General features: G+C 39.9%; 1 protein-coding gene across 1 annotated transcript in view; it reads right to left on the bottom strand.

Moving 5' to 3' along the window:
* col4a6 (collagen, type IV, alpha 6) overlaps positions 1-15,235 on the bottom strand; it is a 254,724-nt gene that overhangs the window by 50,299 nt on the left and 189,190 nt on the right. The window contains exons 30-35 of the mRNA XM_037976748.1: positions 13,447-13,617; positions 12,284-12,427; positions 12,032-12,145; positions 8,418-8,599; positions 7,475-7,538; positions 7,296-7,370 (exon numbers count right to left, since the gene is read on the bottom strand). Of these exons, the coding sequence (XP_037832676.1) occupies positions 7,296-7,370; positions 7,475-7,538; positions 8,418-8,599; positions 12,032-12,145; positions 12,284-12,427; positions 13,447-13,617 (750 nt within the window). The remainder of the gene's footprint in view (positions 1-7,295; positions 7,371-7,474; positions 7,539-8,417; positions 8,600-12,031; positions 12,146-12,283; positions 12,428-13,446; positions 13,618-15,235) is intronic.

The raw sequence follows: 15,235 nt of genomic DNA, 5'->3' as shown, positions 1-15,235 counted from the left end.
CCGAGAAGGTGATCGGCTGTAGCCTCCCATCTCTCCATGACCTACACGTCTCCAGGACTGTGAGGAGAGCAGGTCGATTCACAGCTGACCCTTCTCACCCTGCAAGCAGTCTGTTCATACCACTCCCCTCAGGCAGAAGGTTTCGGTCCATTTGGACCAGAACATCCCGCCATAAGAACAGTTTCTTTCCCTCTGCCGTCAGACTCCTGAACAGTTAGAATTCGTAACTCTATAATCTCTGCCTTGGCCACATCATCACTGGTTGAAGCAAAAAAAATTACCATTTGTCTTTCTTCATTGTTATATTTGTACCTATTGCACCTGAACACCGAAGCAAATTCCTAGTCTGTGAACCGTGTTCATTGACAATGGCAATAAAATGGATTCTGATTCTGATGTAACACAGCCTTAAATTTGTATGAGTGAAAGAGAAAAAAGGACAAGCTCCAACAGGAAAACCGGTTACTTCCTGTTGGAAGGGGGCAGGTTAAAGGGATGTCACAAATTGACCACATTAATGTGATTAGTACTAGTCTGTTATGACACACAGAAAGTTTCATTTATTTATGACCTTGTATTAAGAAGTTATTCCACATTGATGTTTCATGGCGAATGGTTAGATTTTGAGGCTTGGCCACGCCCACATGCTTTGCTGTAGCAAAAAGCTTTTGATAACTTTTGACCTTCAATGTCTCAAGACTGAGCTCAGTGATTCTGAAGCCTGTATGTCAAAAGCTGTAGGAGGAGTTCGATCCAATGCAGAGGCTGTGATAGGTCAAAATTGGGTAAAAATCCGACATTTGATCCAAGATGGCTGACTTCCTGTGAGGTTTGGACCATGGCTCAAAGAGACTTTTTCGTAAGTTCTAATATGTTACACATGTGTACCGAGTTTCACGATTGTCAGTAAAAGCATGGCTTGGGGCTGCTTTTTTAAAGTTTTCTAGGGGGAGCTATAGAGAAATTAGGCCACGCCCACCAAAAATGGCACTGCATTTCTGTTGGGGGCAGGACTAGGATCGATCGTAGTGAGTTTCGTGCAGCTCCACTAAAATATGTGGAATTTAGAGCCAAACGTATGGCAACGGCGTTACGTCTGACTTCGCCACGCTGCCACGGCCACGGCCACGCTGCCACGGCCACGGCCACGCTGCCACGGCCACGCTGCCACGCCCACGCCCCCCTGCGAAAACTCATGGTGCTTTAATACAAGTCAGACCAACTTGTTAGCTGTCATCTGACACAGGATCGACTTGATTCGGTCAAGGGGTGTCAGAGATGTAGCTTTCCAAAAAAAAAAAAGTGACTTCCTGTCCTCAGGGGGCGGGGCTTACATGATGTCAGAATATGACCACATAGGATCGTCGGGCATCCCACAGGGATGACTCATACCAAGTTTGGTGCATGTCGGGAGTTGCGTGTAAAAGTTATTACGTTTTGTTTGCTTCGCCGAGTACACCAAGTTCGCCGCTTGGCCACGCCCCCTGAACATGCTCAAAAACTCACAATTTTGATAACTTTTTATCCTCTGTTCCTCAACTGCATACTGACCAAGTTTGAAGCTGATCGCTGTGGAGCAGTTTGGCCACGCCCACTTTCGATTTTTTTGGAATCGTGCAATTTCACGCGGGGGACAATTTTTGGTGAAGTTTGGTGAGTTTTTGAATATGTTTAGGCCGCCAAATTTGCGATTTTCGTCGGAATGGAATAATAATAGCCCTTTGCAGCGCTGTCGCTGCTCGGGCCTAATAAGAATTCGAGCGGATACAATAGGCCTTCGCAGCGCTGTCGCTGTCATTGTTGCAATTAGATAAAAAAGAAACTTTTCCAGAAATAAGCTCAGAGTTCAGGGTTGTTAGAGAATTCACTTCCTATGACAAAATAAACGAGCCAGGGTTAGAATGTTGCTCTTACATTTACCTTATAATGAACGGGGGCTAGGGTGTCTGAACCTCATGTGGTACTATTGGGCAGCCCAATTTAGGACTACTGGGTATTAATTTAAGGCCAAGGACTCCCCCAAGTGGACAGAATTGGAATCTGAATCAGTAAGTCCACCTTTACCTTTATACATTTTCTCTGATTCAGTCCCCAAATTGTTGGCAAAAACTGTTAACCATATAGTTAAAAACATGATCAAAATATGGTATGACATAAAGAAATTCACAAAAGAACCAGTTACTCTGTCACAATTAACTCCACTATGGGGAAACCAAGATTTTGTTCCAGGGAGAGTGTAATGTTCTCTAACAGTTCCTGTTTGGTCCTTCTCCTCATGCCTTGCTTCTCTTTACCCTCATCACTTGCACCTGCTCTCGCTCCTTGATTACCTCTACAGCACCTGTTTCCCTCCCTTCTTATACTCCACGTCTCCTCACCTCCTGTGCCAGATTATCAAACACTTTTCACTAGTAGTTTTCCAGCATTTTCTGTTCTACCTCCTTGTCTTGACTTCGCTTTCATTTTTGGATCTTTGCCCTATGCCTCGCCCCTGACGGATTGTTGCTGAATCTGTATCTGGACCAGATAGGTTCACTGCCTTCTGTCCTCTTGTGCATGACCCTTGCCAGTTTGACCCTGCTTTAGGATTATCGCCAGAGACTTACCTAGTGTGTCCGTGGTTTTGCTGCTTTGGTTCCTGTCTCTTGGCTGCCTCGGCCCTTCTGCCTGAACTCCCCGCTCTCCGATCGCATCAGGTCAGTGTAACCACCTCCTTCAAGTTTACTTCCTTGACGTGTTCTCAGTTCACTGACTTCTACTCTTCTTCCCCAGTGCGGCTGCAGTCGTTCCTGATTCAGTGTTTTGACGTTCTGCTGTTTCTGATAAACAGCAGAACATCAGAAGATTTTTACCCTCAGTCCTGTGTCGTGGCTGAACTACCTGGTCCCACTAGTGATTTATATCAGAGAAGATTCTATTTTTAGACAATGGGCTGCAATTAGAATAGGCAAAATTTAATTTATATTAAACGGGTTTAACTTTCATGATGTCTTTTGAAGAACTTGGACAGAAATTTAATATACATAGAAAGTATTTCTTTAAATATCTTCAGCTAAGAAACTAGACAAAACACAAAGATCTGACTACGCCATCAAAGTCCCATCTAGAAGAATTGGTTTGCAAAGATTGCTCAAGTAAAGGTTCAATTTCAGAAGACTCAACACTTAAACTGGAAGCCTGGAAAAGAGACCTAGGGGTAAATCTGACACAAGAGGAATGGCAGTCTGTCTGCTCAAAAGCTCTCAAACAAACAATAAACCCAAGCTTAAGGTTACTGCAGTATAAATGGTTAATGCAAATCTATATTACACCAGTCAATTTAAATCGGTATAACCCTAATATACCAGACACATGCACAAAATGTTTAGAAGAGAAAGGGACATTATTTCCTTGTATCTGGGAATTTAAGGAAATTAAAACTTTTTGGAAAGCAATAAAACAAATTATAGAACATTTGGTCTCAAAGGACATTCCTCTAGATCTGTTTTTTTTTTTTACTAGGTCTGTATCCCAAAAATACTTTGTTTACCAAATATGAACAGTATTGATTGATATGTCTACTGTGAGCTAAAAGATTGATTGCACTTTTCTGGGAGAAAAAAACAGGTCCAGATATCAAGCAATGGATGAGACAAATCTTGAAGACTACCCCTGGAACGCATAACATATCTCCAAAAAGGGAAAAGTGAACTATTTGAAAACATATGGAGACTTTCTGGTCATTTGAGGAAAGTGTGGACTTGTCTCAGGAAGAAGAGGCCAACAAAAGACAGGAACAACCAGACCAAGCTGAAGAGGCTGATAAGAGAGTTTCTACATTGAACTGTTATCTCCTGTATACTTAAAATATATATTTGCAGATGTGTAACTAAGAGGGCGCTTGTTGTTGTTGACTATATTGGTTGTATATTATGTTTGTCAAAATATGTGAAAAAAATTCAATAAAAACAATGTTGAAAAAAAAATTAAGTCACCTGATAAATAACCGTTTATCTTCCTTTTGTATCAGGTCAAGTGACTTAGACTATTAAAGTCATTGATGTTTGAATCAAAACCTGAAACACCTAAAAGCCCTACAAAGACAGGTTCAGCCCCCACCTAATCTGAATTCAAACAGATATCTTCCCTTGTTTTAAATATCTACTTGTAGTCATCCTGAATGTAAAAAGATACTCCACCTCCAATTCTATTTTTTCTCACATAATGAACAGAACTGTATCAAGGTAATTTAAACTGTTCAGTTGGGTTTTCTGTTAGCCACGTCTCTGATAAAGAAATGACTGAAAAAACTGAGTTTCAACAATGATAAAAAATGAATGAACTGATCATGTTTACAAGCTGGGCCGCCTTAATGCGTGAGCTTATCTGGGCTAAAGCCCAGGGGCCTATGGCATTAGGGGGCCTACTGTTTTAAGGTCACATAATAAGCTGAAAAAATGTAAATGTTTTGTGACTTATCAGGTTCTGTCAATAACTATAGATGCAGGTCTGACTGCCGATTGACCCAAATTAAACGTGACGTGGTCTCAGTGATTTAAAAGTCCATAGTTTGACCAGTCAGAATGTAAAGCTGGTTTTGGGCTGAGTCCCTCCACTTTGAGTGAGTTTGAGTGACAGTTGTCAAGATGTCGGGAAAGAAATTTGAGAGCGGTGCTCGTAAACGAAAGAATATTTATCAGAAGGAGTTTCTAGAGAGCGATTCGTTAGAAACTATACTGAAGTTGAACGTTTTTTTTAAAACAACTACCAACGAAGGTGATTCTGCTGAAGGATGCTCTCAGGCTCATCCACCAACCGAGGGAGAGAAGGACAGGGAGCGCCCCACTCAGGTGGATGCTGGGTTAGCTGGAGGAGAGCAGCAGGAGTGGAGGGGAGGAAGGTGCTGAAGTGGAGCAGCGAGAGGATCAGGCAAGAGGAGACATTAAGTTTGACCTCTCTAACAGTGATCTGCACCTCTGGGGAAATAACATCAACCAACAGATATGTGCTTATTGCGCAAAAAGACCAGTAAGCACATAACTTATCCACATCGGAGCGAATATACAGTATGAGCAGCAAAGGCGATTTTTCACAAAAACATACTTTAAAAGGAAACTCAGTAACAGGTAATGGGTGTTTAGGGAATGGCTGTGTTATTCACCATCAAAAGGTGCTGTCTTCTGTTTTGCATGTAAAATGTTTAACAACAACAACAAGAAAAAAACCTGCGTTTGTGAATGATGGATTTTCTGACTGGAAGCATGCTCATGAACGTTTAGCAGAGAATGAAAGCTGTGAAATCCAATGCTTAGTTTATTGTTAACTAGGTAGAGGAAAAAATATTTTGCCCCTCAAGTCCTTTTGACTTTAGGATTTTGACCCATATGACAAAAAGTTTGGACACTAGAACATACTACACAAAACTAGTATAAATGATTATTGTCATCTTGGGACATGGCATTTAGAAGGTGTCACTGTTCATAGCTTTGCTGATTTCTGTGCGTGACTGTGTTCTTGTAAATGGATGACAGGGCCTGTGGTGGAAAAGAGAGAAGGCTTCTACTTTACAATGTTGTTGGTTTTCTGTGCAGTTCGTATATACAAAGTATCCAAACTAATTTAGATTGATCACAATTTCCTGATAATAGATAGGTTTATTCTTCCCCTTTCCACCAAATAGATAAAAAGAAGATTGTTAATTAGGATTCCTTGGATTTTTGTTGGATTAAAGACAAGCCACTGCTCAGACATGCCCAGCCATATTTTCACCATCTTTTTGCATCAAGATATTTATGAAACATACCATATTTATTAATAATAATCAAAATATCTCTTTCTATAAATTCATTAATTTTCCTAGACAAAGTTATAATTCCATTTATGAATAAGAACTGTCTTATTTACTTTGAAATTTATAATTTAGTAGAAAAATGTGTATTGGTTGATTGGCTGGGCTATAATGTATTTATGCTGTCAATACACCCTCTGGTGGACCCATTACTGACAACAGAAAACCTTTATTTTAATAAAAGTCATCTTTTATGAGATTTACTGTAGAAACCTAAACTCCTGGCATCCTTTGCTACATAGTATGTGTTCTATTTGTTGCTCTCTTTGTATTCATTAATTAAAAAAAAAAAATTAAATTAAGTTTAAATGTTCCACTCTTTGTGTGACGCAATGATTGCGCATGTTCAGATCAGTCATAACGGTCTAACAAAATGCTGTTGAATCATTTTTATATGTATTATTCTTCTTCTCTTTAAATCATATATTATTTATACTATTGTAATGAAATACAAAAAAAAAAGAAGAAAAAAAAGCCCTCCTGGAGGGATTTCTTTTAGACTATGCGCCTAAGATATTTGATCTGTATTTTAATTGTGCAAAAATGAACTAAACTAAACTAGAATATTTTAATAATATCACAATGTATATAATATATGTGTTGTAATAAATCAGCTTACAGGATATAATTTAGCACACCCTTATAACTAAGGCTGGAAGTAATTATTTCCAGTACATTGTCCTAACTCTAGCATTTTCAGTGGTGATCCGGAAATATTTTTTTAAGCACATCCGCAAATGAGCTGACGGTACAGATTGTGCCACGATCCGCACGCAGCTACTTGCTGGCGTAGGCTGTAAACGGGTCTGTAGCACAGTGTTTGAATAACTTAATGTGATTAGCTTAGAAATAAATCATGTCTCACGTGAGAGTGTGTTCTTATAATTGGCTAAAACAAGGAAGACACCTGATTGGTTGAAGATAATTTCCAGTTAGAAAAAAAACATTTGTGGGTTGAGACAAGTCAGGGGAGTCTCAAAATTCACACACAAATACAGCGAAGTCGAGAAACCAGAAGCAGTTTGTAAAAAAGGATATATTTGTGTTTGCATCGGAAATACAGGATTAAATCTTGTTCTGTGCATGTGTGAATCCTTCTGCACATTTGTGAATCTTGTTCTGTGTATTTGTGAATTATGAGACTGTTTTAGCTCTATACAACTCAAGATGACTGCCACTGACAACTGACCTTTGTAAACACAAAAATAGGTAAACCTCAGTCAGTTTTACATATATTGAGCCAAAGTTTGTCTCACATATCTAAGCTCTAAGAAAACCTGCAAGATCTTTGTTTAAAACTTTGACATGCAAGGCAGTAAGTGATATTCAAAGTTGAGAAAAGTTTCATTATTGTTTTGATCAGACTTGTATCAATTCAGAAGTTAATTTTAAGAGCTAATGTTTGCTATTCTGAAATAAAGGCAGATTAATCAATGGTTTTATCATAATAAAAATGCCTGAGTCTTACCTGGAAAACCTGAATTGCCAGGCTGGCCTTTAGGCCCTGGTGCTCCAGGAAAACCAAAAGTTTCTCCAGGGAGACCTGAGCAACAAAACAAATGCCCCCAATTACTCATCAACAGATTCATGCGTAAATCTTTAGATCTGACAGAGAAAACATGTACTGATTTTGTCTTTCTTGCACACCTTTTAGACCAGGCTGCCCAGTTTCTCCAGGGTTGCCAGGGAAACCACGTGCACCGTCATCACCCTGAAAAACCCATTAGAAATTCAATACCACCACTTTAACATGTTTCATGTTTGTGTATGTGTATTATAAGTGCAGGGTTTCCCCCAGCATATTATAAGCCTGGCAGGCTATAAACGCCTCCACCGCGTGCTCAGGTCCGTGCACTGTTTGCGGAGCCCTGCGGGACTCTAATTAGCCCTGATGCTACCTGGAGTTAGCAGGTCGCTGGAGCCGCAGCAATAAACATGACGAGCGAGTTTAACCAAAAATGGTTAGTTAAGCTAAAATTCAGCTGGTGGCTTTACAAGACCGAATATGGTAAGTGTGTTTTTTACTTAGTGAAAAATTTAATATTAATATGATGCAAGCTAATTTATCCTTGTTTAACAGTAAAATTATGCTATTAAATTCAGCATTAGATATGCTTTGTTTCCAACATGCAGCCTGTGCCACAAAAAGCACAGTACAGTACAGCATCTCTCTGTTTTTCAGAGTTCTCTGTTGTTAATCATTGGCCTGGAAGTGAGACGTGTGTTGGTGCTTTGTTTGCACTTTTTCTTTTTTCATTTATGTTAATTTAATTTATTTGTAAATGTGACTTAAATTAGGATTCAAATTAGGTGCAAACAATTTGTATTTTTATTTTTATTGTATTTTTGTTTAAAAAAGTATTTCAAAAGTTCATTTTTGTAAAACTGTAGTTGTGTAAATATTTGGCACAAATATCTTACAATATCACGTAATAAATAGCCATATTTTCAACTTTCATGTCAACTTTAATCTTTTTTTTTCCTAACTCATGGTTGGCCGGCGAACAGCCAGCGAACGGCTAGCGAATTACCACCTATCACCGGGCTTAGCCTCTTTTCTGGGGGAAACCCTCTGTGTGTGTTATCTCACAATCTGTCCCGGCATGCCAGGAAATCCCATGATTCCAAAATCTCCCTTTGGTCCTTGGAAACCTGGAAATCCAGGCTGCCCGGGGAACCCTTGCACTCCAGGCTGCCCTTTACTCTGCTCAGGAAGACCAGGAGGTCCAGGCAGACCTTGATGACCAGGCGAACCAGGCAGACCCTTGTCACCTGTAAACCAGATGAAGACAATTCACATATACAAGAAAAAATTTTGAAATACATCAACACTTACAATAAACACAGCAACAACAGTCCATTACTTAGTAAAGATAAACATATAGACACAGACTTTGAACTTGACATCCCTGGGTGTTTAAGATATCTTGCATGCATTTTTTTAAAGCAAACCAAAAACAGAGATAGCCCAATTTAATCAGTTTTGTAATGTTTTTATTTACTCATTTATGCAAAGGTAAAACTAGGTATTCTTGAGATTATATCAGTCTGACAGCTTATTTAAAAATGAATGGTACAAAATCTTGACCACCCCCCACCACTCTTAAGTCTGTTTATGTCAGAAAAATAAAACTAAAACAAAACAAACAACTGGACTCCTATTCTGTAGTTAAAAACAGGTTTTGATTCCCATCCAGGAAGCTTAATGAAATTCAAACTAGACATGGCATTTAAGTGAAGCTAAAATATTTATTGTATTTTACGCATTATAGGGTGCACTGGATTATAAGATGCACTGTTAATGAATGGTCCTTTTTTAAACTTTCCACTGTATCAGCATTTATATAATCCCTCTATGAGAAATCACAAAATAATTTAACGGTTCAAAACTCACGGAAAAATACTGCACTGACGTAAGCATCAAGTAAAAACACGTAGACGCTCGCTCAAGTCCGCGTGTTTACAGGAAAATGTTGACTTTGTTGGGTTTGGCGGCCATTTTGTTGTTGTGTTTCAGCATTCAGTACGTGATGGGGTCATTGTCAGCTACTGCGACACCAAGTTTCAGCTGTATGTAGTGAGAAATGACAGAGTTGAGTGGTTGAGTTTTGCCTGAGCTTTAGTAACCTGTTTGTTGTACTGTGTGTACCATCATGTCAAGTTGACCCGGACGATCTTCTCCTGACTGCCTGGAGAACCAGAAGGAGAGCCACTCACCAGAGCTTTTTCTGTGCTGCTGCCTGTCTGCCTCCAAGCAATGTAGAAAGCCACTCCCCAATTATTCCATGAATTCATATCTATTTTTCTATTCAGTTTTTGTCTTGCCAATGTTGATATTCCTCTCTCCTACAGCCTGATGAACATCAGCAAATATGCAAAGTAAGGTTTTGAAGATTTAAACTAATAAAGTTGTTTTTTTCGGGGTTTTTTGTGTGTTATTGTTTTTATTAGTGTTTGAAGATCTAAACAAATAAAGATTGGGTTTTTGTAAGAAAACAACAAAAAAAAATTTTATGAGACAAGATTCATTTGGGGGTTGAACCACCAACCTTCTGGAATCGGGGCAGATACTTATCCTTCAGGCCATTTGACCAATTAAAAAGGAGAACAATTTATTTTATATAGGGTGAGTTATTTTAATGAATTTTTGAAAGTCAGGATTCTTCCTTGTTATTGTTTTCATTAGTGTTTAAAGATTGAAACAAATAACGTGGCTGTCCTTAAATGTTCACATGAACTGAACTGTTTTTTTGTTTTTGAAGCCAGCATTCTGATCTGCACTCCATTCCAGTAGGTGGCGGTAATGCACCCCAATGTTGTTTCGTACCACCATTAAATCAAAGAAGAAGAAGATGATGTTTTTTAGCATTGAAATGAAGCTAGTTTTCCCCTGTGCTGTATGACCATATGTCATTGGTCTTGCTGAAAGTCAGTTTTTTTGCGTGAAGGACATTTTATCAGTGGACAGGATAACACTGCTGGAGAGACCTGTTGACATTTGAGCTGTGTGTCGGAACAATGTAGGCGGAGACACGGTAAGCAATGACTGATGGGATTTGGTGTTCATTGTTATTTGTTCATACTGCTGTAGAGAAAACATTGATACTATATTAAGCACGACAAAATTACCAACGTTTAGATATGAAGTTTGTGCTTATTTCTTAAAAATATGTCTGTGTAAAAAGAAAATCTTTGCAAAGAAATTTTGCAGACAAATCCAAGACTTGGAGCTGTGACTCTGCCTTCAGTGGTTCGTTGCGAATAAACTTTAAATCCCAAAATACTAACATGCACATGGTTTGACAGACGACAAAAATACCTACGTTTTGATATATTATATATGTATGTATGGCGAACTATGCGGGTGCACGATGAGTTAGTTTCCAAACAAGCAGGCTGTGTTTTGCTGTAGAGTGGGGGTCACGTGACCGCCACTCTAAGTTGTGCTGGTGTTACACCATATTCTGCGACCCACGCTATGTTGTGACGGTATCACTTCCGCATCAGAATACATACTTTTTTGCAATTTATGTCGCCATTTGAACTCGAAATGGCAAGACCAGTAGTAGCCTGCATTATCAGATCGAGCCGGTCATTTTGATATAACTTTTGTGTGGGCACGTCGCCCCGTGCGAGCTACATTGAGGGTACCGGAAGAATAATATATAACTAGAAAGTTCCTGGAGAAACTTTGACGGGGCCTGCCACGGTGTGCGTCCGTGCTGAACCAAGATGGCTCCAAGAGCTGATCAGTTGCAGACAGGAATCATAAAGTGCTGGTCCTATACACGAGAGGAGTCCACCTCTGAAGTTTGACCATTGTACTGTAAATGGTTGCAGAGTTGTAGCTCAAAGACTGTTGTGACCTTGACCTTTGACCTTGTGACCTTGAACTCCTTGGCATGTATCCCTGACCCATGAGGGTTATAGCTGTGATGTTTGACCTTCCTACGTTACATTACTACAGAGTTAGAGCACACACAATTTTGCTCAGAAATTTTTACACCGCTAGCTTTGGCGGCCATCTTGATATTTTAACTTTGCACTCAGTATGCAATAGGCCTCTGTCTTAGCTACTGCCTTGCTAAATTTCAGCTCCATATGTCTAAAAATGACTGAGTTAAAGCTGAAAGAAAGTTTGATGATTTCAAAATGGCCGACATTGGCAGTTGTAGACAAGCATTATAAAGGGCTGGTCCTTCACACATGAGGAGTCTATTTGTGAAGTTTGACCTTTCTGCTATAAACTGTTGCAGAGTCAGAGCACACACAAATTTTGGTCTCAATCTTCACCTTGTTAGCTTTGGTGGCCATCTTGATTTTTTTTTTTTAAGCAGTCAGTGTGAGAAGCGACTTCATCTCGGCTACTACCATATCAAATTTCAGCCCCATATGTCTAAAAATGACTGAGTTAAAGCTGAAAGAAAGTTTGACGATTACAAAATGGCCGACATTGCTAGTTGCAGACAAGCATCATAAAGGGCTGGTCCTTGACACATGAGGAGTCCATCTGTGACGTTTGACCGTTCTACTGTACACGGTTGCAGAGTTGGAGCTCACGGGCTGTTGTGACCTTGACCTTTGACCTTGTGACCTCGAACTCCTTAGCATGGCTCCCTGACCCATGAGGGTCCAAAGTATGGTTCCTGAGCAATTTTTGTTTTTGACCTCTGGTACATAGTATCAAGTACTTATTCTTGTTACCTCTGGGCCCTGTGAAGCCCTGAAGGCCTACGGATCCGGGTTCTCCTCGATCACCTTTCAGCACAATCCCTGGTGGAGCAGGAAAGCCAGGAAGACCTGGAGATCCTCTGGCCCCTATGAAAAAAAAACACAGACATGTTTGCATAACTCTTTTTCAGTGTGTGTCCTTTTGATGCTGTCATCCAAAACTGCAGCTGAGCACAGATCATGGACCTGAGTGGAGCAAAACCTTTATTGTGTTCTGAATTTTACCTTTCTGTCCAGAGAATGCAGGCATCGCAGGTAATCCATCTCTACCAGGCACACCAGGCGGTCCTTTCACTCCAGAAAATCCTGGAAGTCCTGGACGACCTGGTAGGCCAGGGAACCCCATCAGTCCAGGCAGACCTTGTTCACCTGCAGAAATTATCAGCAGGTCAGAGGTCAGTGGAAAAAGATGAAGACAGGTCCTGTTTTGCTTAAGACCCTTTTACACAGGATGACAACACACTACAATTATTATTATGTAATTAATTACATTAACAAAATCAAACAGAATGTGGATGGACTTTGTTGGGTTTTAGTAAGGACTTTAGGAGTGGATTAAAAAAAATTACAATTGCATGCAGAAAACTTGCATAATGAGGTCAAAGCCATTTGTTATCCTAGTGGCAGTGTTTCAGTCATGGCTGGAGTTTGACGGTAGTGTATCCATGACATGAGGACCACACACACTCCAGAATGGTAAATGGCTTGCATTTGTACAGTGCTTTATCTAGTCCAAGTAACACAAAGCACTTTACACTACAGTCAGTCATTCACCCATTTCTACACACATTCACATACTGATGGTGGTAAGCTACATTGTGGTCACAGTCAGTGCCCCAGGGTAGACTGACAGAAGTGAGGTTGTCATTACAGCAGCGCCACCAAACCTTCTGACCAGTAGGCAAGGTAAGTCAAGTGTCTTGCCCACAGACTGATTGGGGGTTTGAACCGGCAACCCTACAGTTGCAGGACAAACCCCTACCCCCTGAGCCACTGCCGCCCCCAGAATGGCTTGGTCATCAAGAATTTGTAGCAGGATTGGGACTGTCCATGATGGCCTTATGCCTAATGTACAACCATAGTAGTGACAAGGTCATGGAAAAAAAAGAACAAATGTGACACCTCATAGCATTGTACTTGTGTGGCGTGATCCTCTTGATGCATCTTGATGCTGTCCAAAAAAATAGTGCCTGGACCAGCATATAGATCTTGGTGAGGGGGCAGGAGAGCATCTCAGAGATGAGAAAAACAGCAAGATTTGGCAATTCCTAAGAGTGTAGCAGCACCATGATTGCTTTCACATTGAAGGACGTTTTCCAAATTTGTTGTGATCCAGCCACATTCTCATAGGTTGTTTAAGTCATAATCCTGAGTAAAAAGGACTATACCCTTTACTCCTGGTAATCCTGGGATGCCCTCTCTAGTTCCTGGTCCAGGAAGTCCAGGCGATCCCATTGGTCCAGTTGTTCCAGGGGTGCCAGGAAATCCTGTGGTTCCTTTCATTCCAGTGGTTCCTGGAAAACCTGGGTTCCCTCTTTCCCCTTTCACACCAGGGAATCCTGACAAAGATGGGAGTTGAGATGAGGAAAGATTAAGTCAGAAAAAAATCAAATTATGATCAGAAGTAACTGTGGATCTATCTGAAAAAGAATAATGATATAATAATAAAATCTACTGTAAATTTCATTTGTTTTGCAACAAATAATAGTAAAAACCATATATCGTGAGAAATTAGCTAAAACACTTACCTTTTCTGTAAATAATTATGCTACCTCTAGAAGAATATTTATGTTTCTAAATATGACAAAACCAACTCACTGAATATTTCTTTTCTGTTCTTAATAAACACACTCATATGCAATATAACAAAAGGGGAGCCAATAATATAATCACAGATGTTCACTTACATTGTTTTAGTGTCTTGATTATGCTGCAATTGCACTTGCCATTGATAAGATACAAGCCACTTGTGTTTCATTTAGATACAAACAGCAGCCAGGGATTTTAACTGCTGAAACATTTACTGGAACCAATCCATAAATGTCCAAATGAACTTATTTTGAGTGCAATTCCAGTCTGATTTAGCAAGGCTCCGCCACCTGAGGGTTGTCCTACAGAACAGCACGCTAAAAGCTACAGTTTACATTCTTAAAAACAGAACCCATTCCCAACACATCCGTGCCACATCTTAGTAAATGTCAGAATTATATAATCTGCCACCAATTCAGGCACAACAATGTGATGAAAATAAAGTCCTTTTAAGAGTGTAGAAAAAGCCTTTGCACTAAGCACAGCAGTCGGAGATTTAAATAGCATTTTGTTTTGGTTAACAAAACTAATGCTGCTAATTCAAATACATCTGCAATTGATTAAATGTAAAATTTAAATATGAGTATTAGATATTGCTGAGAAAATAATAAAAAAAGCAGGCACATTGTTTTAACAATTTTTTTCTGAAGCTCTTATGAATGAACCATCTATCTTAAATCACCACATGGGTGTGATTGTCTTATTTTCTTCTGGAACCATAGTTTCATGTTTTAATATACACTTACTGACCAAAACAACAATAAACAGTTAAGCACCCAGATGGAATGATCCAGTCTGAAGACCAGTGAGGGATAGGTAAAGTTATCCAATTTGATTTGCAAGGAATTGACACATTGAGAAGAAGTACCAAAGAGCATAAGTACTGGCATGTACTTATGGCATGAATCATAATAAATGGATGTGTACTGGTATCTCATTTGGTGACTGTATGTTGTTTGTATGTTGTTTTTATGACTTTTTAATTTTGTGTTTTTATGATGTAAAGCACTTTGAACTGCCGTGTGTTGAAATGTGCTATACAAATAAACTTGATTTGACTTGACATAATGAGTGGACAGATTGGATGAGATTCGTCCGGAGTTCCTTAAGTTCCCTGGATGTTGTAGGGTTGGGTTGGTTAACGCGACTCTGCAATATCGCGACCGGGGTGGTGGTCCCCTTATTCAAAAAGGGGACCGGAGGGTGTGTTCCAATTACAGAGGGTTCACACTCTTAAGCCTCCCTGGTAAGGTCTATTCGGGGGTTCTGGAGAGGAGGGTCCGTCGGATTGTCGAACCTCGGATTCAGGAAGAGCAGTGTGGTTTTCGTCCTGGCCGTGGAACACTGGACCAGCTCTATACTCTTAGC

The sequence above is a fragment of the Kryptolebias marmoratus genome, linkage group LG7 (genome assembly GCF_001649575.2).
Source record: "Kryptolebias marmoratus isolate JLee-2015 linkage group LG7, ASM164957v2, whole genome shotgun sequence".
In the NCBI taxonomy this organism is placed as follows: domain Eukaryota; kingdom Metazoa; phylum Chordata; class Actinopteri; order Cyprinodontiformes; family Rivulidae; genus Kryptolebias; species Kryptolebias marmoratus.
Note: the sequence above shows the minus strand (reverse complement) of the source record. Positions and strands in the feature narration are given on the sequence as shown.